The following is a 24,367-nucleotide window of genomic DNA, read 5'->3' on the forward strand; positions in this document are numbered from 1 at the left end:
CCTGGCGAGATCCTGGCGCACTGCACAGATTGAGGCTTCCAGCACGCAGTTCTTGCGCTGCACCGCTCTCATTTTGATCTTAATTGAATGACCTGCTGGAGCTTCTGGTTCAAATCCCCGTGTCCTCACCTTCTTACTCCATGTCCTTGGCCCTAAAAGTAGATTGTGAGCTCTGCAGCTCAGAGATTATTCTGTGTGTGACGCTGTGTACAGAATAAGTTGGACATATGACCTTCATTTTACATATAGATGCGCAAAGCTTGGATTGGTTGTATGTGGACCCACAAACCTGCCTACACATCGATAGGTCAGAGTTTAAATACTCTGTGCTGCTGTTAACATTCTGTGGTTGCTCTGATCCTTGTCATACTCCATAATGTTATCCTGTACTCATTATACCTAAAGCAGAGAATCTCCGAATTCAAGGAAAATATTACTCTTATTCTTGTTTTTGTTGCAGGATCCTAATACACAGCGATCCTCCCCACATCCGGCTGCTCCTGTACCTGTTCGTCCCACCCCACAGATCAGCCACCCTCCAGTCACAGCTCATATACCTGCCCCAGGTAATTCTTATTAATATGAATACTAATGTTATTACCCTGTATCTATATAATATCACGCCGGCTTATAGAGCATTACATTACATTGGGGATTGTATGTTTACCACTGTTACTGCTGTCATACCTCCTACATGTAATGTGTATGTACACCTGTCACTGCTCATGTACCTCCTACATGTAATGTGTATGTACACCTGTCACTGCTCATGTACCTGCTCCAGGTAATGTGCGCTCACACCTGTCACTGCTCATATACTGACTCCAGGTATTGTGCACTCGCACCTGTCACTGATCATATACTGACTCCAGGTATTGTGCACTCGCACCTGTCACTGCTCATATACTGACTCCAGGTATTGTGCACTCGCACCTGTCACTGATCATGTACTGACTCCAGGTATTGTGCACTCGCACCTGTCACTGCTCATGTACTCACTCCAGGTATTGTGCGCTCGCACCTGTCACTGCTCATATACTGACTCCAGGTATTGTGCACTCGCACCTGTCACTGCTCATGTACTGACTCCAGGTAATGTGCGCTCGCACCTGTCACTGCTCATGTACCTGCTCCAGGTATTGTGCACCCGCACCTGTCACTGCTCATGTACCTGCTCCAGGTATTGTGCACTCGCACCTGTCACTGCTCATATACTGACTCCAGGTAATGTGCACTCGCACCTGTCACTGCTCATATACTGACTCCAGGTATTGTGCACTCGCACCTGTCACTGCTCATATACTGACTCCAGGTATTGTGCACTCGCACCTGTCACTGCTCATGTACTGACTCCAGGTAATGTGCACTCGCACCTGTCACTGCTCATGTACTGACTCCAGGTATTGTGCACTCGCACCTGTCACTGATCATATACTGACTCCAGGTATTGTGCACTCGCACCTGTCACTGCTCATGTACTGACTCCAGGTAATGTGCACTCGCACCTGTCACTGCTCATGTACTGACTCCAGGTATTGTGCACTCGCACCTGTCACTGCTCATGTACTGACTCCAGGTAATGTGCACTCGCACCTGTCACTGCTCATGTACTGACTCCAGGTAATGTGCACTCGCACCTGTCACTGCTCATGTACTGACTCCAGGTATTGTGCACTCGCACCTGTCACTGCTCATGTACTGACTCCAGGTAATGTGCACTCGCACCTGTCACTGCTCATGTACTGACTCCAGGTATTGTGCACTCGCACCTGTCACTGCTCATGTACTGACTCCAGGTAATGTGCACTCGCACCTGTCACTGCTCATGTACTGACTCCAGGTATTGTGCACTCGCACCTGTCACTGATCATATACTGACTCCAGGTATTGTGCGCTCGCACCTATCACTGCTCATGTACTGACTCCAGGTATTGTGCACTCGCACCTGTCACTGCTCATGTACCTGCTCCAGGTATTGTGCACTCGCACCTGTCACTGCTCATGTACTGACTCCAGGTATTGTGCACTCGCACCTGTCACTGATCATATACTGACTCCAGGTATTGTGCACTCGCACCTGTCACTGCTGACTTACCACCTTCTAGTAAAATACACGGCTGTCAAAGTAACCCTACTTAGAGCAAGTTTGAATGCTAGTAATGAAGATTCATTTGGACAACCGGTATTTCCGAGGATGCACTAGCCATTTATTACATCAAATATTAGTTACACATTTTGTCACCAGGTGGCGCTGTTGCAATACAAATCACTTGAATTACATTACAGTGTCCTCCATTGTGGTCTACAACAGTTTTCACGTGAAGAACAGCATTCTCTATAGCAGAACGTCACAAGTCAGGTGGACGCCTTGTTTGCAAAAAAAAAAAGAAAACCACAACCAAAAGTCACAAATGGTGAGGTCCGGTCCGGTGAAAGGGTGGTCAAGATGCCTGAAGGTTGGTCATCAGTCGCTACATTCTAACATCTTGGGCCACCTTGATCACTTGACCTCACCCCCATGCGACTTTTGTTTGAGGTTTTTTTTTAATTTTTGCAGATGTAATTGCTCATGGACCTTCTCTGGGTTGTTCTGAAAGTACCTTTATGTCTGCAGCTGAGCTGTATATTGAGCTGTGTTCAGCTGTCTCTTGTCATTTACAGTCCCTCAGCAGCAGCTTGTGCCCGGGCTTCTTACCTCTTCATCCGCCCTGTTACCCGTGGGGCCCATTCCCTCCCAAGCACCTCCCTCCGGGTCTGCTTCTGGTTTCCAGGTATGGTAACCTGCACCGATCATTATTCACGTCTTAAATTGTAATAATTATAGATGCTGTGTACTATAACGGTACAGTATATGCTAGCACACTATGCAGAACCCTTTAGTGTTCGGGCAGGTGACACGGCTCTGACACACCCGTCTGCCTGAGCCACATAGAAAGCTTCTTCCTAAATTAAAAGCCATTTACTACACTGTTAGAGTGAGCCCACAGGTTTAATGACTAATGCTGGATCTCAGCTATAAAAATGCGTCTCTATATAATTTATTACCGACCTCCTCTTAGGAGCTGTCCGTCTCCCTTAGCCCTAATGGAGGTCGGCTATTCCTAGCCTAGAAACATTTAGGCCCGTATTCAGTTTGAACCGAGCCGCGATACTTTTTCGCGGCCTGGACTTTTCGCTTACTTCACCTGTTCTGTAGGCGGAATAGTATCACGCTCGTGCCCGCTTTACCCCGTATTCAATTTGAAAGTAGGCGAAAACGGGACCCAGCGAAACTTGAACAGGCGGAAAGTGCTGTCAGATTTGGGGAAATCAGCCTGACACCCCCCAAAAGATGCTCTGACATGGGGGTTCACTATGGTACCCCCCGATTTGGCTTGCTGAAGGTATTTGGTGTTTTTAAACGGGCTCAATAGCGTTTTTGTACAAGTGGTGCAGAATAGTATTCAGGAGGATTTTTTGCAGAAAATAACTTATCCCAGCAAATTTGGGGGTACTTGAAAATGGGGGTCAGCATATTTAAAAGTTGCTAAAGTTAAGTTGAAAAAAATCGTGAAAAATCCACCTGCCGCAATCCCCTGCAATGAAAAAAAACACTTGGGGACCCCCCCAGAATCAAGTTCGCTAGTTTTTAACTTTGTACTCCAACTTTTGTTTTTTTCGCCCCCTTTTTCAAATTAATTTTTTGGGGTGTCATTTAAGTGTTTTTTGAAATTTTTTTTGACAGTTCACCTTTCGGGGACTGTCTGAAGGCTGCACAGAGGTTCCCGCAACGTTGCACCCCAAAACCGCAATTCTGCACTTTTTTACGCCTGCTATTCATAGGCGAAACTTTACCGCCTCTTACGTTGCATTGACTTTCCGCCTAGGTGGAAAGTGTTTCAAAATGAATACGAGGTAAAAGCAAAACAGGCGAAAAATGATGTCATCGGCGCAAAAGTATCGCGGATCTGGACTTTTCGCCTCAAATTGAATACGGGCCTTAGTGGGAGAGACCGGTAGTTGCGATCAGGGCATAAGACTGGTACGTGCTGGAGCCTGTGTGTAGAATAAGCCCACTCTTCATAATTCTCTTTTCAGCCGTATGCTGGCATCCAGTACGCATACTCGCAGAACCCCGCGGCTGTCACCCAGCTGCAGCCTGTAGGGCACGTCTACCCGGCTCCTGTGCAGCACCCAGCTTCCTATCAAGGTACAAAGGCTTTTTGATGTGCAAGGGGGGGAAATGTATCAAGGCTTGGAGAGAGAGCGAGAGAAAGGGAAAAGTTTCACAAAGCAACCAATCAGCTTCTGGCAATTTTCTAGCACAGTCTTTGATTTGACAGAAGCTGATTGGTTGTTGGGGCAATTTTTCTACTTTATCAGTCTCTGAGGCTCGATGCACCTCCCCCAAATCCTATAGATTTTCTAGCTAGAAATTACTACAGTGAATCATCCAGTAGGGTTAAGGGTCCGCTCTAGAGACTCCGTGCAAAAAGAGCATTTCCTTACCTGGAGAATGTACTTCCAGGAAGTGCTGAATCACATGGCAGCACTTTGATTTAGCCACTGATGAGCTCTACCGGGAAGGAACAGTCTGTCTGTAGTTAGGAGCTCTGTTACACTCTACAAAACTCTGTAAAGTATTAACTCGCGTGCATGTGTTTCCCGGAAGTATGTTCTCCTGCATAGGGGTGGCTTATTGTGACATGTGAAAGTCTTAAGGTGCATACACACACGATTATCGATAACGATATCGTTCAGTCATTGAAAAAATCGTTCACTTTCTGATTTAAAACGATGAAGGATTATCGTTCACGTTTGTAGTTCAGTCAGACTGACCAACTCGACGATTTTCAGTAAGGGAATATGCAACAATCGTTTGTAGTTCAAAAAATTTTGTTCATTACATTTAGGAAATGACCGATTTTAGTAAACGATTTTCGTTCATTTTTCCCTTGAAAAAATGAACGAAAATCGTTTACTAAAATCGGTCATTTACTAAATCGTTGTGTGTGTGTGTTTGCAGCTTAAGAGCAATTCCAGTCTAGTTTTTATTTCTTGTACTCCACAAATTAGACTTACAGTATAGTATTAGTTATACGTTTTTGCTTTTTAAGCCTCAGGCGAAGTCACCTCTTTCCTGATGACGGAAGCCCGGCAGCACAGCACGGAAATCCGCATGGCCATCGGCAAAGTCATAGACAAGATCGACAACCTGGCTGCCAAAGTATGAAGCTCCCCCCCCACCCCCCATCTGCCTCTATCTTTCCCTCGTCCCTTCTGCCTCTAATGTCCTCACGTGTCCTCTGTCCGGGCAGGTGGACAATCTGCCGAAGGAGCACTCGGCTGGGGCGTCGCATCTGCTCCCCGGCATTTCATCCATCACCATGGAGAGCGCGATGATCATGAATAACATCCAGCGCATCATTCAGGTGAGGCTTTATATAAATAATGAATAAAACTATATCCGGCTTTGGCATTGCTGCTACCGTTCTGCTGAATTCTGATCTGAAACTTTATTTGCAAATTGAAATGCTGCAGACGAGACCTAAATACTCAGGTGAACGCACCTTTTTAATAGTAATAAAATATAAATGAAGTCTAATAGAACTTTCGTTGTTTCTTCTTCAGGGTCCATAGGGATCCACAGGGATACCATGAGGATATTATGGTTGGAGACCAGGCACCAAACAGTTAAAGCTCCAGCTCCCAGGATGCCTCTGGTCCTCCTCCATATATACCCCGCCCCTAGCCATAGGACTTCAGTTGTTCGTTTGGTGCGGTAGGATCAAGACGCACCTTTGTAACGGGATTGCTCTGGCAGTAATAAGCTTTTATGTTATGTTATATTTTTTTCGGGTTGGTAGTACTAAGCGTCTGAATTAAAACGCATATACTGCAACTCCTTTGGCGGGTCGTGGCTAAGCTTGTACGGAGATGTACGGAGATGTCGGGTAAGGCGATTCCCCGTGGCAGTACTTGCTTCTGGTGTCAGAGTCTCTCCAGAAGCCCCTTCTGTTAGGGCCCGGGATTGTTCGCGTCCTAACTTACACCACCGGGGCCTTATCATCTGACGCCGGGAATCAGCAGCAGATGCTTCTGTTGCCACGAGGCCAGTGTACCCGGCTGGTTAACGCAGCCTAGGGGGAGGTAGGCGCTCCCCCCCGGCAGCTCCGACCCAGACGCGGTCCCTACGAAGGGTTTTAGACTGGTGCTAGGTTTTCTTGGATAATTATAATGCAAGTATATAAAAAAAAAGATATAGAACATGAAATTGAATAATTAAAGGATAATTCCATCGTTAAATTTGTTAAAAAATGTTTGTTTTTGTTTTATGACTGCGAGACCCAGAAATAATTCTTGTCAGGGCTCCGGGATATTACCTGTACCAGTTATCTGGCTTACGTCCTCTTCAAAATGCTGTGCTAGCAGGGTTTGGGCAGTCTGCAACAATAGGACTGCGCCGTGCGCTATGATTTATATTTCATTACAGTCATGTATCCAGTAGTAACAATCTGCCCTTTCCTCCCTGACGGTCATCACCTAGTTGCCGGCGTGGTTATATCAGATAGGATTTGAATCCTGAGAGCGAACACCTGCTGAATAAGTAAAACCAAATGGTGTTAGAAGTGGGGAAGGGGCGGGGCCTGTCAGTCCCAAGGTTGCCTCTCAAGAACAGTGGTTGCAAAACTCTGTCCCCAAGGCACACTAACAGGCAAGGTTTTAAGGATATCCATGCTTAAGCACAGTCAAATTGATTATACCACCTGTGCACAAGGGGATGTAGTTAAGTCCGGTCACAATCCCGACGGCAGAATGCCGACTGGGGATATATACCGACGCCTATCATAATCCCGACAATAGAATACAAAACGACGCTGGCCCAACGAGCTAAATCCGGGGCGTGCATCTTGTTAGCCGTGGGGGAAGAGGGTTAGGTTAGGAGGCTCCCGGCGGGACTTAGGGTTAGGCACCCCCCCGGGAGGGTTAGGCTAGGGGAAGGGGGGGTTAGGGTTAGGCCCCCCCTGGGGGAGGTTAGGCACCCCCCTGGGAGTGTTAGGTTTAGGGAGTGGGGAGGGGGTTAGGTTTAGGCACCCCTGGAGGGAGGTTAGGGTTAGGCATCCCTAAGGAAGGGGGAGGAGAGTGTTAGCTTTACTTACCTCCGCTGTCTGCATTTCATCCTTTCGGGCTCATTCATGTTGTCGGGATTTGAACCGGCTAAACAGCCGCCGGCTTTACAATCCCATTCCGTGCACAAGCATGGATCTATTTAGAACCTGGACTTAGAGTGCCAGGAGCATTGAGTTCGGGAAACCCTGACCTAGACTATCCGCACTAAACAATATAATTTCCCAGAGAGCCAGATCTTTGATCTTCTAAATTAACACTAAAAAGTACCATGCACATAAATATATTTGGACCTAGTACGTTTGAATCGACCCCCGTCAATACTAATTAGGCAATGCTCATTAAAAGCCAATGACTGAAACGTTTTTGTCCTGTGCAGGAAAACGAGAGACTGAAGCAGGAAGTCCTGGACAAGAGCAGCCGGATAGAGGAACAGAACGGGAAGATCGGGGAACTAATTAATCGCAACCAGAGGTAGAACAGACGTGGCTCGGCGCCCCCTAGTGTCTACAGGATAAACTGTTGTAATGACTCATTTAGTGGCTGCAACTTAAAGGGGCACTCCACCTTCAGGGAGGTCTGTTGTCCAGGCTGATTTGTTTATTTTCGACGTCCTTGGATACGACCACAGATTAGCTCAGGTCTGCTTACTGGATGCAGGACACACATCTTCGGCCAGCTCCAATAGCCACGTCTAAAGGTGGAGTCCCCCTTTAAATGGTCTTATTTATTTGTACAAACATTTTTATTTCCTGACAGCGACATAGAATGACAATGTCTTCAGGGAAGTCTCTCTCCCTCTCTTGAGGATTGCTCATTGCTACTTTGTCATAGTGTGTAAGATCTCCGTCCATCGTCAGGTATGTCGAACAGAGTAACATGCTAATGGAACAGAGGAACGACTCGCTGAATGCTTCGACCGACAACACGCAAGCTAGGATGCTGCATGCCATGCAGGAGAAGGTACGTCACTGCCCGGGATGCATGTGCGTTCGGCCATCAGAGCTAACGCAGGGTATGGCCTCTGTATTGCAGCTGCGCTAATTGAATACATCTCTGTCCCCCTGTGCCGTTACTGCCCCACTAGTACTGTAGCACCTGCCTAGGGCAATACTGACCAGGGGGCGGCTTATGTTTCCATGCATATTTTATTTAACCACTTTGTCATTATGAAGCACATGATTTTACCTGTGACAAGAATATAGGAGGGAGGGGTGTAGTAGATAGAAGGGGGGATCAGCTTGCGAGGTGCTTTCACTTAGTGAGTGTTCGCTTAGAATTTCCTCTTCCAATTCACTAAACCAGGGTTTCCCAAACCCGGTCCTAACAGTCCAAGAGGGGTATTCAATATGGGAGCGAAAAGTCCGTGCTGGACTTTTCGCTCCACATCGGAGATTTTCCTGGGATAAAGTATCGGTCGCGCGCCAGCTTTATCCCCGTATTCAATATAAATCCTACGAAAACGGGAACGTGCGAAGTGGGATTTGCGATAAAATACGAAATTTGTCTGGAAAATATTGTAGGACCCCCCTAAAAGTGTAAAAACATGGGGGATCACTATGGGTACCCCTGTTTTAGACTGCAAATGAAAGTCGGGGATTTAAATAGCTGCGGCAGGTGCTTTTTTCCCGACATTGAAGAAGTGATGCAGAAGAGCACTTAAGTTTTTTGTTTTTTTTAAGTGGTCCCATCAAATTTGGGGTACATGAAAATGGGTACTAGCGTATTTTGATGTCCCTTAAGTAATTTTTTTTTAAATTCTGCAACTGTGCACCTGCTGCTAATAGCCTATTCTAGAAAACACCTGCCGCTAATAGCCTATTCTAGAAAACACCTGCCGCTAATAGCCTATTCTAGAAAACACCTGCCGCTAATAGCCTATTCTAGAATACACCTGCCGCTAATAATCTATTCTAGAATACACCTGTCGCTAATAATCTATTCTAGAATACACCTGCCGCTAATAATCTATTCTAGAATACACCTGCCGCTAATAGCCTATTCTAGAAAACACCTGCCGCTAATAGCCTATTCTAGAAAACACCTGCCGCTAATAGCCTATTCTAGAAAACACCTGCCGCTAATAGCCTATTCTAGAAAACACCTGCCGCTAATAGCCTATTCTAGAATACACCTGCCACTAATAATCTATTCTAGAATACACCTGTCGCTAATAATCTATTCTAGAATACACCTGCCGCTAATAATCTATTCTAGAATACACCTGCCGCTAATAGCATATTCTAGAATACACTTGCTGCATACTTGCAGAATAGCCCTGAACCTATTTCCCTAGTTTTAAACAATTTTTTTTTTCACCCCAATTTTGAAATTAATTTTTTGGGGTGTCCCTATTTTAAAAAAAATAAATAAATACATTTTGACAGTTATTTTTAAAATGTAATTCCCAGGGGTGCAGGCTATTTTTTTTTAAGCCTGCACCCCTAAACCCCAATTCTGCACTTTTTTTTCGCCACCTATTCAGTGGTGAAAAGTTATCCCCGTTTTTTTTCAAAGACTTTTCGAACCTGCGAAAAGTCTTTGAAACTGAATACGGTGTAAAAGCTAAACCTGCGACAATGACGTCATAGGTGCGAAAACATCGCAAAAACTGAGTTTTCGCTCCCATATTGAATACCCCTACAAGTTTTAAGGCTGTCCATGCTTGCTTGTGCACAGATGGTATAGTCCAACTGACTGAGGTACTTAATAAGTCGCCTGTGCTTGAACATGGATATCCTTAAAACCTGGACTGTTAGGGTGCCTTAAGGACCACATTTGGGAAGCACTGCACTACTAAACAAATCCACCGGGGGGCACTCAGCTGGTGGCTTGTGATTTCCATGTCAGAATGCTACACGCAGGTATTGGTGCAGTATTATCGTTCTAAAACTACTTTCATAACTTATGGGAGTTTCTGCTTTGCTTGGTCACGTACACAGCTATCCGCATGAAACCTGCGTGTTCCATGCATTTGGTGTGTTTCTTAGAATACCCTTTTCCGTCTTGCCGGCCTATGGTGATGTGTGCTCCAGTCACGGCTCTCCCATGAGAGAAGGGTCGTTGGCTCGACTAACAATCTTCTCTCCCATTGGTCAATGTAAGTGTGATGTAATGGCTACTCACTGTGGTCCAGCTTGACCTGTGCATGTAAGCTGTCATTGGCGAGTTACATAGCCATGTGCCATGCCCTGGTTTCTGGAGCAGGCCCATATTCGCCGTGCCCTGGTTTCTGGAGCAGGCCCATATTCGCCGTGCTGTGCCTCCCATAACTAGCCTGTTCTATCCAGATAGCCTTTCGCTACTGTTGGCACAAGAACAGCCAAATTAGCCTTTCATTGCTGACGGCCATTAGTGACGGAAAACGGGTAGAGTCGCGCTGTTCATTCAGTAATCTATTGTCTCTTCCTTGCGTTCTGATTTGCTGGCTTGTCCTCACTGTCGCTGCTTTCTCTTTCCCAGCATGCTTTGCACATGGATCTGGGCAGGTACCAGGTGAGGTCTTTGAGGGCCTCTCTCTCTTTCTACTTATTTTTCTTATGTCGGACATTTAAATGTAAATTAAAGATTTCAGATCTGCTTTTAATGCTTAGTACATAGTGCCCAAGACACAATGTAATATTTGGCTTTAAAGCCATTTAAATGGCTTTTTAATTAAGTTCCATCATTAGCCTTAGAGACAGTACAGGCGCACTCACTGCTGGTGCATAGGCTGGGACATACAATGACCGGGTTCCCCTTTTGGCAGGCTAAGGTGGCGGAAGAGCTGGCGACTGCGACTGGCCAGGTATCGCGGCTGCAGCTGGAGATCACCGATTACCAGAAGAGGCAGACGGATCTCCAGACGCAGCTGGCAGCGGCGCAGCAGGAAGCCGAGAAATTTCGGGCGGAACTCTGCTCACTGCAGGTCCAGCTGATAGGTGAGTGCACGTCTCCACCCCAGACAAAGTCTTAAGAACCTGCCAGGCTGGTACCCCGAATGCGCCAACTATCCTCTCTGTTCCTCAGAGGTAAGAGAATCGTCGGAGCATACCAGGACACGCGCCAAAACGGAGAAGGACAGCCGCCGTAGCCTGGAGCTCAGGCTGGCGGCTCTAGAGGAAGAGATCTCGGACTTGAAGGTGGAGAAGGAGAATTTGGAAAAGGTGATTGGACCTCTCCCTGCTTCATCATCATTAGGTGCTGGGCCTCATTGAGATCTGATGGAAGTCAAGTTGCGTTGTAGGACGTGCCTCGGTGGGGTCAATTGTTACTAGAGAACATTGGTTCAGATCAACAGAATTCTCTATTGTGTGACGGCAACATATTTGGTTTCTGTGTTCCCATGGGCTAGCCATTAGTTTTAGGAGCCTATTCATCATCGGGGGCAGTGTCCCCGCGATCCCTAATACTGCTGTCGTAGTATCAGTGCTACTACCACACCCGAGCCAGCCATCTGCGCATGTGTGACCCGAGTTTACGCACGACCACAGGGCACGAATGGAGAGGTGGCAGAGGATCGATCTTGGCAAACCTGAACCTCATTCCCATAGGAAGGAGCTGAGCTCCGGGAATCGGTGGCATCTGAAGATGGCGTTGGTCCCTCAAAGCAAACTCTGAAACCTTTTATGTCTTTGAAATTTTTTTGAATACTAGGTGACCCCTTCGGGCCCCTTTTATAATTATGTATTCTGGGCCTATTAAGGATGATAAAATAGGCTCCTTAAAGGAAAATCTGGCCATACGGTCTCTTCCTACCCTACCTCCCCATTTGGAAGAACCAGAGAGGTTCTATGTCCAAGGCCCTCATGGTTCTGGAAATAGACAACCATGCTGGTAACGCGGTAAGACTAGTTTGCCGGCCAGGTCACGTTTGAGCACAACGCTCATTGTGGTGTGTCAGTATTACCGATTTGATGGCTGCCATTGGCTTTGCCAGTCAACATTATTGACGCACTGCACTAATCAATGTATTAACTCATAATGGATCATCCAGAACTGTGAGAGCCTTGACCATCGGGGACATCAAAGATCCGTGTACTGAACAAAGGTTCATCTGCAAAACCAATTGATATCTACTTTATGCTGTTTGTGTTTTCTACACTAACGCCGTCATTTGGCCGCAGAGCCTGGTGGAGCGAAAGAGGAAGGCGCAGCAGGAGCGTCAGCGGGCAGAGGAGGAGCGAGAAGAGCTACGTAGAACCTTCCAACAGGAGGCGGAGAACCTGAGGCAGCTCCTGAAGAAGACCCGCGAGCAGGCGACCACGGAGCAGGTCCGTAGGGAATAATGTGATCACTAGGCGGCAGCTTGTTCCCCAGTATTTCCTACATGTCATGGGACACTCCTGCTGTGATGATAGGGGGGACAACCTAAATATCGTGGGGGTGACCCAGGTGGAATTAGGATGTGGCTGGGTGATATTGGGGGATGCTTGTAGATAGATCGGGTTGTTGTAAAGGTGGGTTTGGGGCGGGTTAATTGTATCCTGGATTCTTGTTTGGTTTTAAACCTGGAATATTAACAGCTATGTTAGGAAACTGACTGTATTGTAAAGGAGAATTCTGATCATTGTTGCTCATTCTGAGAAGACTTTGTGTGTAATTCAATGTATTTCAGAACTTAGGGCCTGATTCAGACCCGCTCGCGAGCGCACGGCGCTTGTAAGCAGGTCGATGTTCCCCGACTGTGCATGCGCCGCATTCTGGTATGCGCATGCGCGAGACCCGTACTGCGAAGGCAGCTCCGTCGCAACGGGTCTCGCTACAAGACGGGGCGGCTGTCGATGTTGATCGACAGCTCGCCCCGTTTTGTAGGTGGGGAGGGCGGACGGCCGCACAAACGCAGGCGTTCCCTTAGGAACGCCTGGCGTTTGTGGGCGGCCCTACTGACCTCACTCGTGATGTCAGTAGTGGACTTCCTGCTCCTATTAGAGCAGGGAGTCCACTCGGACTTGCGAGACCTGAAACCCTACCACAAGGGTCTCCTCGCAAGCCCAATGGTCGTGATAATCGCGACCATCGCCAGGCCGCTCGTAGAAGCTGTGGGTGTTGTCTGTCTAGTGCAAGTCAGACGGAAGGTGCTGATACTGTTCATGCATCAGTTCTTTTCTCACACCGCGACCGTTATTACATTTATCGCTGTGCCTGAGGCACCATAGATATCTAAAGATTTTACGAAATCTGAGCATCCAAGTGTTAAAGCCGCTGTGCGTGCGTGTGTGTGCGTGCGCGAGTAGATTGAATGATTAGAATTGATTTAATTTCTCTTTAAGTTTGTGAGAAGATCTGTCTGCTAAAGCTCATACAACGGCTGGGCTAGTAGGAACCTTTATGTATGTGAATGGCTTCTTCTGGTTATGCCACATCAAGGCCAGCACCTACTGTTATTCCATGTTCTTCATTCTGTCCTGTTGTTGTGCAGCTGTCGTCCTCCCGGGATCGCGACGAGCAGATGTCCGAGCTCCAGGAACAGGCCGCGCAGCTTCAGCCGCTTAAAGACAAGGTAGGTCCTCCGGCGAGGGAAATTCTAATAACCCAGGGATAAATAGGCTGGAATACAAGTGATGGTCACCCCTTTTTTCCCGTGATTACCTTGTACCCCAACGTTTTTTTTTACAGCTAGTTCCCCTTTTCTCTTGGACTCCAAACGTGTATTTTATTTTATCTTGGATATACGGCACCAGAAGGTGTAAAATGGGTCTTCCTCTCATTAGACGTAGTTGGACATTTTCATTTAAGATTGTTTTTCAAAATTGACTGTAACATATGGCCGCTTGCTGCTGCACCGCACCGCGTGATTACGGCATGCAGAGCAGTGTGCGGAGCACAGTGGCAGGGATTGGAGGCGTAGCGGGCTGATTATGCTATTGATTCTATGCCCCCCTCCCAGTGTACGCAGCTACAGAGCCAGATCGCTACTCTCACTCAGCAACTTAAAGAGGTTTGTGCCAGGGAGAGAGACCGAAATTCTGCGCAAGACCAAACCGAGGAGGTGAGTGCGGCTCCTTACTGCAGGCAACGGTGCTCCTCTGGTAACGTGATTCAGTGTTCTGTAACCCATTGCAGCCAATTAGATTTTAGCTGTTATTTTTCTAGCACGGTTAACAAATGAAAGCTACGATCTTATTGGTCGTTACATATTTGTTATTAAATAACTCCCATTTTTTTTTTTTATTTATTTATTTTTTTTAAAATGTCCCCTATTTTTATTCCTGTAATGGATCCCATAGTTTGTTTTCATTTACTGTAGTCCAAGTGTTTTTTTGATTAAATGCTTATTCTTTTGTTTATTTAAAAAAAAAAAACCCACAAACCGCTTTCGCACCTGATGTCATTTGGGAAACGGCGATGAGCAGAAACTGGCTCAGCTCCAGGAACAGGCGGCCCAGCTCCAGCCTCTGAGACAGAAAGTGAGTCCCTCACCCAACTCTCGTACTGACCACAGCAGATTTATTTATTTATAATCATTCATGTCATTGCTATCCCCGCCCAGTGCGCACAGCTTCAGACGCAGGTCACCTCTCTGGCAGAACAGCTTAGAGAAGCTCCGGTGAAGGAGGGAGACGGAGGTCCGGCCAAAGACCTTGCGGAGGAGGTGAGTTTCTCCTGTTATAGACTGGTGACACCTAGTGGTGGAATTGAGCCAATGCAGTGCTGTGATGTTTTCTTTTGGCTGCCAGGAGCTGTCTGCATGATTTGCTGGAGTAAAAGTGCCTACACACATAGCGATGTGCTCACCATCCCACGATGTGTCCGATTTCCCCCTGAACTCTCCCCGGGAGCTCCCCGGCAGTCGTGGGCACGATTTGGTCTGAAAAGCTGCCAATTTGACACATGATCTATTGTACCTTCTAACTACTCCAGTGCATCGTGACTTGAGATTGTCAGATCTGCCCTACAGCACGGCAGATCTGAGGATGCGATGTGCGACCTGCAGGGACGCGCATTGCATCGTGATTGGGGACTCACGATTCGGGCATATTTTTTACACGATCCATCGTTCCGATACATCGGAGTCGGCCAGATCGGGTAAAATATCGCCATGTGTGTAGGCACCTTTAGAGACAGAATCCCACATATTCTAGTCTACTCTCTCCCTGCATTGGGTCATTTTCATCATCGGGTATAGAAGTACAGAGCGGAATGTATCTAACAGTCGCACAGATAAGCAGACTGTGGCTCTCAGCTGTCAGGACGTGCTGGGACGTGTAGTGCTACACCCGCATGCAGCCCTGGGTTATAGAATTGGAAAGATAGTCTTATAGCAATATAGTGAGCGGCAGTTAGAGGTCTGAGCATAATATTCTATATGCTATCATTGTATTTCTCTATTACCTGAATGATATAGTTTGTAGTTCTTGCACCTGAATAGAATTTACACTATGTCCTAGATGGTGCCGGAAGGTCTTACTTCAGCATTATGGGTAGATGCCGTAGGCCCACAATTGGTTCCAGTGATTGCTGGACCAGGATGGGGCGGCCAGTGACCCACTATATAGAATGTGTACTAATGGGCTGTAGCCTGTGATAGCATTTTGCTGTTCTTTGTTAGGCTGAGGGCAACAAAAACGTTTATTAGCGTTACCTCAGTTTCCATGGACATGGGAAAAGCACTGAACATGTACCAGTCACCTGCACAGTTGAGGCGTCCATTTTGTGGGCTGACCCCATATGCGGCCTATTTATTTGCCAGGATCCAGTCGCGCTGTCTGACTTGCTTTCATCGGGCCCCGGCTTGCGCTCGTGAATTTATTGGCTGCGCTCTCATCTAAAGCTCACAAGTCCAGAATACACAGAGTGCGCCTCAGCTGTGAGTAGCGAGTGCGTCCACCTCAATATGAGAATGTTGTGTCTCACCCGCAGGTAAAGACGATCATGAATGGGGTGTTTCAGTCCCTGAGGAAGGAGTTTGAGCTGGAGGAGTTGTACAGCGGACGCGCCGTTCTGGGTAGCGTCATGAGCACAATAAAGGTAAGCGGCACTAATGAAAGAAAACTGTGTATAGTCTGAAAGTCCAGTCTATGGGTCAGTGTCTTAAGCAATAAGATATATGTATACACCTTCTCTCCTCTTTGTTACTCTGGCAGGGGTGACTGGTTCTCAAACTCTGTCCCCAGGACCTCAAACCGTGCATGTTTTCCAGTTCTCCTCACAGAATCACAAGTGAAATAATGAGCTCCATCTGTGGATCTTTTAAAATGTGTCAGTGAGTAATGAGTACACCTGTGCACCTGCTGGGTGACCTGGAAAACCTGACCTGTGTGGGGTCCGAAGACAAAGTTTGAGAACCACTGTTAGTGCTCTAGTGTAAATAAGGTTTATTAGTTTTTTGAGTCGGGGTCCAGTCAGGTTTCATATTTGAAGTGGGCCAGCCAATCTGTACAGCGTTCTGTGGTGGCACTAGCTGTTGAGGTACAGTTAATGGTAAACTACATTTAATAGAGGCAGACATTTTGTGGATATTCATGAGAAAACAGCCTATCCTTTCCCTAGGAAGCACTGTCCTCACTGAGGCAATTCACAGCCAGATAATCGTGATGCACTAATTCATAGTAATGGATAGATGGCTTTCTCCCTGACGTTACTGGTCTACGGTATTATTGGTAGGCTACATACTTCATGACGTCACTGGCTCATAAAGAGTAGATAGGTTACATTTTCAAATATGTCATTGGGTCCTAGTAATGGGATAGGCTGCACTTTCAGTGATGTCATTGGTTCATAGCGAATGGGTAGGCTGCACTTTCAGTGACTTCGCTGGAACCTAGTAAATTGATTGGCTGCATTCTCAGTGATGTACCTAGTGAATAGATGGATGCCTTTTTCATGATTACAGGTTCAGCTCACAAAATGGCTGCCTCTGTTGTGTGATTACTACACGTTCACTTTAACTGTTCAATACTAAGGAGAGCAGGTTGACCACATTGAGTTTTCTTTGATGTGACTAAGTAATTGGTGTGGTCTCTTCTCAGGCAACTACACTACAGTTACTGAACAAGCCACAGGAGGGAGAGCCTGCGGGAAGCAGCAGTGATGAGGATGAAGAGGAGGAGGACGGGGACGGGGACGTTGAAGATAAACAAGTTCCTGCACCTCTTGGACTCAAGTCTGAATTGGCAAATCCTAGTCTAAACACAGCCAACTTAGTAGACCATGAACAGAAAGAGGAAGCTGTAAATATTGCTTTGGAGGAGACGTCAAATCTTAAGGAGGAGAAGCATGAAGGAGTTAATAGCCATGGAGACTCAGACAACCAGCCCAGCGATGAGGAAACCCCACCTTCATCCACCAAGCCAGTCGAGATTGAAGAAACCGTACATGTGCAGGTCTTCCAGGAGGTTTTAGACTCTCCGTCCGCTCTCGTCCACATGATCTGTAGTGACACGCCTGAGTCCAGCACGTATATCGAGGAGAAGAGTTCGCCAGAGAAATGCGAGACAGCCACGCGCAGTGAATCGCCGCCATGGGCAGATGACACTTCCCGCGAGGCTGGGACAGCTCATGAAGACCTCTCGCTACAGGAAGACTCCCTTGTGGCCAAAGAAGCCACGACCCTGCCGGCGGTGAGCGATTTAGAGGACGAAAAACCTGAAGCTCCACCACCATTAGGAAGCGATGAGGACACTAGCAGCCCCCTTCCTCTAAAGAAAGAGACCCCCAGCTCAGCAGGAATCCGTGCACCACGGAAAGAGAGTCCAGTCAATGCTGCTAAGTCCCACCAGGAGAAGAAGACCACCAATTCCAGGTCAGGTGGTAGACGACGATGTCGGTCCTTAGGGGATGTTTGGGGAAGCCTCAAGAGGGTCTAGATGGGTTTCATTTTTATAGTATCTATAGAGATACACAGCATATACCTATGAGTATACCAGGAACATTAGTGGCTTCTTTCAAGGGTCTCACAGGCTGCTGTCCCCCCAAATATATCTACATCTGACTAACTGCATTTAGTAAGTTTTTGCCCCCCTAATGAACATCACAGACAGTAACTCATTCAGTAACTAAAATAAATGACCTGTTCATTTGCCTTGGTGCGCGGCCATTTGTTCCCTGGACGTTTTCAAGGTCCGCGTCCACTTCCCAGACCCTGGAAAGGCCCCAATAAAACGGCCTGCGTCCATTTTTGTGAACTCGCCACTTGATGCTCACGTTGGAATGAAATCTCACTGTAGGGCCCGGTCTCAGAATGTTGGCACCACCTCATCTCATTTCTACTTTTCTATTTTCTCCTAAAAAGCTGCTGGGTGTATCTGAATTTTAGGTCTTCTATTAATCACCAGAGAGAAGGGCGTCTTATGCTACTTGTCTGTGTTAGAAGTTTTTCTGCAAAAGTGCAACTGTAAGGTGTAAAATATATCTGAATAAATGTATAAGAGAAGACATCGGGGGGGGGGGGAGATTTATCAACCCTTCTAAATGGGACAAGTGGGAGTGGTACCCTTAGCAACCAATCAGCTTTACCCTATCATTTTGTAGAATGCACTAGATAATTGATAACGAAAAGCTGATTGTTTGTTGTAAACTAACGTCTTTACTTGTCCCCTGATCTCCAGGACTTGAGAGATTCTGCAGAAATAAAGCCCTTTGGTGGTTAGATAAAGGCCGTGCGCCATCCACCACCCCCACCCAGCCCTTCCTCTAGTTCATGTAGGCACATACATGCAACTAATCTTTACAAGGAAAGGTCCCAATCTACCGACATTCCCATATGAAACCACAGTCCCCCGCGCTTACCTGTAATGGCCGTAACACAACAGAAGCATTTGCGCTGCACTTTGGGGCTCATCTGCAACTGTGCACAAGTGCCGATGAGGATCTATAACATCTCCATACATCAGTGTAAACCACATGTACAATAGGAGGAAACGCCATCACTTAACGTCTGTTGTTTTGCTTTCAGTCTGGACGAGACGGAGGAAGACTATTTGTTTAAAATTCCTCCTACAACTAAGCCGAAACATGAAGAGGAGGATGAGGAGGAAGTGGCAAGTTTTTATTTGATTCTCCCTTTTCCTAATCCTACCCCCCCCCCCCCCCCACCACACACACCTCCCTTACTAATATCTATTGGAATGGTTTACTCAGTATACTGGGAAACTGCATGTAATTATGAAGTCTGTCTATCCTGCCCATCTGGGACCTGTCCAACACTGGAAGGAGCAATAACCAGGAATTAGTTACCTGTCACATAATGGAGGCAGCCATTTTGTTGACTGAACCAATATTCATAGGGAAATGGTGACATGAATGAGGTGTTTTACAGTACATACCTCAGACATGTTACCGGCTCCTACTGACTATACCGGCGGTATCAGGGTATTGGTTTAATTCACAAACCTTCACTGTTTGCATGATGTAAGTTCATTTTTAACTATTTTAAATTAATATATATATATATACTAACACTACACATCTATCCAGAGAGTTATAACTGTTTTTTATCAGTCTCCTTCTGTTCACGTCCTATGAGTGAGACACAAATACTGTGAAAGGGCCAATTTTGAACTTCTATGACCAGTAACATTTATTCCCGGTTTCTATCCTCCATGTTTAGTGCATGAAAGGACGCCCGCCCCCAACGCCTTTATTTGGAGATGACAATGATGAGGATGATCTTGACTGGTTGGGGTAACTCACAGAAGGCCCTGGGATTTGGAGGTGGGGAACCTGACTAATAGACTATTCATTTGTGAGACCTCAAGCTCAGAAGAGCGCAGTCACCAGAGAACCTGAACGGCGGAGAATAGAAGAAAGACCACGTTGTGTGTGACTTCAGCCGGTGTTACAGCCAAGTGAACTGTCCGTTGCTGTTTTGTTTCATTTCAATGGCACTGGGTTCTGTATAATTCTGCCATCTTTATTCAGGGCAGAGCGGAACTTACACTTGTGGTGATTAGACAGCTGGCGCTGGCAGGACGACCCACAATGCAATGCAGGGAGCAGGACTTGACCCATAATGCATTGCTTCAGTGTTTGGGTTTATTCACCTCCTTGCTGCGTTGTGCGGAACGGCCAATCTCTCTGTTCCGTCTGTCGCCGTGATTAATATGTTACTGATTACGCCCATATTAGGATGATCTACTAATTCATTCAATTGTTTTTTTTAAATACTCTATAGGAGCAAGTTACGTTATGTTGAAATAAAACAAGCTAGGCAACGCTGATCCTTTCTGTTGCCTCTACGTGTGACCAGACCTTGTTTCCTGATAAAGGGGGTTCATGCCCGTTCTGGAGGGACCCAAACCTGATGCGTGCACAAGGCAACTGTTACCTGCTACTAGCTTGTATTGAGACTGATGTCTAAAGGCTGCCTGGTTTACTCACATAGCAATAAATCTGCTCCTGATTGGAGAAGATCTCTTACAGCAGTCCCAGTGTAAGCGAGTATAAGGGACAACAGGGACATATCGCGTTGTTTTCTCTCGCTGAACCAGCTGTCTGTATAACCCCCTAGGGCAGGCCGGGCCAACCTGTGGCTCTCCAGCTGTTGTGAAACTACAGCTTCCAGCATACCCAGCTACAGTTTTGCTATTAGGGAATGCTAAAAGTGTTGCACAGCATGCTGGGATGTGTAGTTTAACAACAGCTGGGCAGCCACAGGTTAGCCAGGCCTGACTTAGGGGGTGCCTCTCAGAAGATAGATGACCTCAGGCTCTTGGGTAGTGCCTCTCGGCAGGTTTTAAGGGGGGAAGAAAATTTGTGCAGGGTCCATTTGAAATAACAGCGTAAGATTACACAGAATTAGGCCACAGCACCTTCACAGGAATGATTGAGGAGTGGTCTGACAACTAGTTGATTGGTTGGAATGAAAATCTGGTAACGTATGGGAGTAAATGATGATCAGCAATTTGCTCCTAAATGCCAGAAAACAGATGAAAATGGTCGACAGATAAGTTTGAACAAATTGTTTAGATCAAACATTTAACAAACGACAGTTTTTGTCCATTTTCCGTCATTTGGGAGCAAATTTCTGATCGTCAGTTACTCCCATACGTTACCAGATTTTCATTCCAACCAATCAACTAGTTGGATGGTTGGACAGGAAATCATTAGGTGTGTACCCAGCCTTAGGCTCAATTATTGCATCTTGTGTACCCAGCTTTAGGGGTCTATTTACTAAGCAGTGTTTGGCTGGCTCTGTCTCCTAACACTGCTTAGTAAATAGACCCCTATGTGTTAATCTTCTGTGTGTTGATCATAACAAATTGGCAGCTTCTCAGCTTGGCAGACAAATCTTTGTCATATCTGTGTTATTAATGAGATAAAATATTGCACCGTTCCACTAGATCTGCTACTAAAAACAACTAAAGATATAGAAAATGAGCATTTTAATCGACAAGATCACCTTTAACTAACTCAGGGTCTGATTCAGAGCCGGACGCTATTTGCGCTCGCTCGTTCAGAAAAAGGGGCAGGCTATTTAAATTGACCGTTCGCTCTTTGCGGTCTGTTGACGCCTCTATGTCTGAACGAGCGTACAATACATGCGGTCGTAATTTTGAAAAAAACGCCCCCTGGCCGCTCGCATCATACGTCATCTCCGCTATTTATTAGATTAATCGTGTACATCGAAAGGCGAATGAACTGCTCGCTATTCTTGTGGTTGCATTTTCCTACCGCAATCATGCGAGCAGTTCTGGCTATAAGACACCCAACTAACGTCGTCGATGACGCTGCTTTGTTAATTATGCACACCCATTAAACGCCCGTTTTGACCTTTAGGCACGCCTGCGTTCGGATCTCCACTTCCCGTTTTCAAGCACCTTCCCCTGTTACCACCCACAAACGCCTCATCCTGTCACTCAAATTACCAGGCATTCGCTATTTTGCGAGCACACGAATTTCGTCCGCACTTACTGGTTCGCGCATGCGTACTAAAACCCGTACGCATGCGCAGATGTGCGAACATCGCTCGGAGCGAACGAGCGGCCGCTTACGAGCGGCTCTGAATCAGGCCCTCAAAGGGGCGGCTTTGTGTGAGTGATACCTACTATGTACAGCTACTGTCACATTGGAATGCCAGCAACAGAACTATAATTTGCCCGGTTTGTGCCCCTAAATTGTGCAGTTTTATGGTGCATACACACGGTCAGATTTTTGTTCAGATCTGAACGATAACTATTTAAAAAATCGTTTAATCATTCATATTTGAAGGAAAATCTGGCACATCTGACATGCCTGAACGATGGACGATGAATGATGTGCGCTCCCGATGGTCAGATAACGATATCTGACATCTGATGTGTTTGCAGCCAGACTTGGACGATTCCATTCATTTTAATGCAGTCAAAAATCGTTAAATCGTTCATGTGACACATCTGACCGTGTGTATGCACCATTAGTTCTCTGCCATAGGACTACATATTAAAGCGTGCACGGGGACTTTGAGCGCACTGCAGATATCCTGTATGGATGGAGTGATTTTGCATTACTTCCTACTGAATTAATTCAGTACGGTGACATAGTCACTATTGTAAATACCTTGCTATAGCGTGCTGGTCCAGTTTGTGTTCTTACACGCTATAGCCTGGTGACCCTGGTCTACGTTTGCAGATGTTTCTCCTTGATGCCAGCGGAAGCATTGCCCCACATTACCATCCAGACCCACCGCCCTGTTCCTGTCCCCTTAATGTTCCCAAATAAAACAGAATGTATTGCAGTTATAGCCTATATATTAAATACTTTACATTATTACTCCTACCTGCCCTTTATTAATGAGGAACATGTAACTGTCCATGTGCCATAAGTAGTGGTAATCGCGTATCTTTCCCTTTTAGACCTGTCCATCACCTGCAAAGGTTTAGCCGCCCCAGTTCTTGACCTTTTTTTATATAACAGATTCTACTAACATTCAAAAGTATCCATGGGAGACATTTATATACTTACTGTGCAGTGGGGTGGAACATTTACTGCAGTGTTCTTTATTAGACAGGAGAGCTATAGGGCTTCATTGTACAGTCACACAATTACAAGAACATTTTCCGACATGCAGTCATTATGTCGACATGGTCAAAGCATCAATTGAAAGTGTCGACAGTCCATTTTAGTGTTGTGGCTCAAATACCCAAGAAAACGCTATGCTGACAATCAACACAACATGTCGACATTCTGAATCACACTCTATTTTACTGGTGATATTTGCTCTTTTGTCTAAGCCAACTTGTATATCTGACTCATCCAAACGCCTGCGATACCAAATATTAATAATAATGCCATCTAAACCAATTGGATCATTATATGGAAAAACAGCGCCATTGTGTGTGTTCTGCGACCGTTCACTTTTATTGTTCAGTAATCAGCACCCAGTGTTACTCATCGGCACAAGAAACGGCAGGAAATGAGAGTAATATAACATTATAGAATACGGGGACGTGACTTACCACAAGGCAAGAATTTACCTCTAATGGTGCATACACACGGTCAGAGATTTTTCTTCAGATCTGAACGATAACGATTAAAAAAATCGTTCATATGTGATGGAAAATCTGACATGTGCGCAACGATGAACGATGCGCGTTCCCGCTTGTCAGATAACGATATCTGACGTGTTTGCAGTCAGTTTTGGACGATTTCCATATTTTTTTTACTACAGTCAAAAAGCGTTCAATCGTTTGCAAATCGTTCATCTGACAAATCTGACCGTGTGTACGCACCATATGGAGGTTTTTTGTTAACCAATGTTCTTTAGAAATGGCGTTTAATGACCTGTAGATTGATATCCTATTTCTACATGGGATTGATAAGGGGAACATACATTGAATACCATTTTAATTTGATCATGTCACTAATATTAATACAAATGAGGATATAGACAGGAATACTGATCAATATTTCATACCCACAAGACACAGATTTTTCTCCAATGAAGAGGAATGTATCTGTACGTGATCCTTCCCTGGTAAGTGATTTATAGAAGGTGAGAACGCCAGGTCAGAGGTTTGGGGGAGCCGCAGTCCTGGAAGATTGTCCTTGTAGTAACAAAAGTTCCTGAAACAGTTTAAGATGTTCAACAAGTTCATATTAATTTCTTTGAGGCTACACCCGCTTATCCTAAGTCTGGCATTTGTTCCAAAATATATTGATAGGGCAGGTGGGACAGAGTAATTTGCTGTCACCCTCCTAGTGCTGTGTGAACTGAAGTAATTAATCTGTAGTCAATAGATGCTAAATATAAAGCTGTTCGGGGGAAAAAATAATTCTTGGGTTAAGGACCACGATGCGTTCTGCCTGCCCGAGGAAACAGGGCCATTGGGTGATACTATTGTAATGTCACTTACTAGATTGT

General features: G+C 46.0%; 1 protein-coding gene across 4 annotated transcripts in view; it reads left to right on the top strand.

Annotated features, from left to right (window-relative positions):
* FKBP15 (FKBP prolyl isomerase family member 15) overlaps positions 1 to 20,246 on the top strand; it is a 38,271-nt gene extending 18,025 nt beyond the window's left edge. For 3 of the 4 annotated variants that reach the window (XM_088459170.1, XM_088459167.1, XM_088459169.1), the window contains 19 exons: positions 461 to 566; positions 2,662 to 2,771; positions 4,078 to 4,189; positions 5,097 to 5,206; positions 5,298 to 5,411; positions 7,487 to 7,581; positions 7,968 to 8,070; positions 10,570 to 10,602; positions 10,856 to 11,027; positions 11,116 to 11,252; positions 12,213 to 12,359; positions 13,508 to 13,588; positions 13,976 to 14,077; positions 14,442 to 14,495; positions 14,579 to 14,680; positions 15,949 to 16,056; positions 17,058 to 17,830; positions 18,983 to 19,067; positions 19,637 to 20,246. In XM_088459170.1, the coding sequence (XP_088315296.1) occupies positions 461 to 566; positions 2,662 to 2,771; positions 4,078 to 4,189; positions 5,097 to 5,206; positions 5,298 to 5,411; positions 7,487 to 7,581; positions 7,968 to 8,070; positions 10,570 to 10,602; positions 10,856 to 11,027; positions 11,116 to 11,252; positions 12,213 to 12,359; positions 13,508 to 13,588; positions 13,976 to 14,077; positions 14,442 to 14,495; positions 14,579 to 14,680; positions 15,949 to 16,056; positions 17,058 to 17,830; positions 18,983 to 19,067; positions 19,637 to 19,714 (2,622 nt within the window). In that variant the 3' untranslated portion in view covers positions 19,715 to 20,246. The remainder of the gene's footprint in view (positions 1 to 460; positions 567 to 2,661; positions 2,772 to 4,077; positions 4,190 to 5,096; positions 5,207 to 5,297; positions 5,412 to 7,486; positions 7,582 to 7,967; positions 8,071 to 10,569; positions 10,603 to 10,855; positions 11,028 to 11,115; positions 11,253 to 12,212; positions 12,360 to 13,507; positions 13,589 to 13,975; positions 14,078 to 14,441; positions 14,496 to 14,578; positions 14,681 to 15,948; positions 16,057 to 17,057; positions 17,831 to 18,982; positions 19,068 to 19,636) is intronic. The other variant, XM_088459168.1, reaches the window with a different exon arrangement.
* The last annotated feature ends 4,121 nt before the right edge of the window (positions 20,247 to 24,367 follow it).

The sequence above is a fragment of the Taudactylus pleione genome, unplaced genomic scaffold (genome assembly GCF_031769625.1).
Source record: "Taudactylus pleione unplaced genomic scaffold, aTauple2 ptg000897l, whole genome shotgun sequence".
NCBI lineage: Eukaryota > Metazoa > Chordata > Amphibia > Anura > Myobatrachidae > Taudactylus > Taudactylus pleione.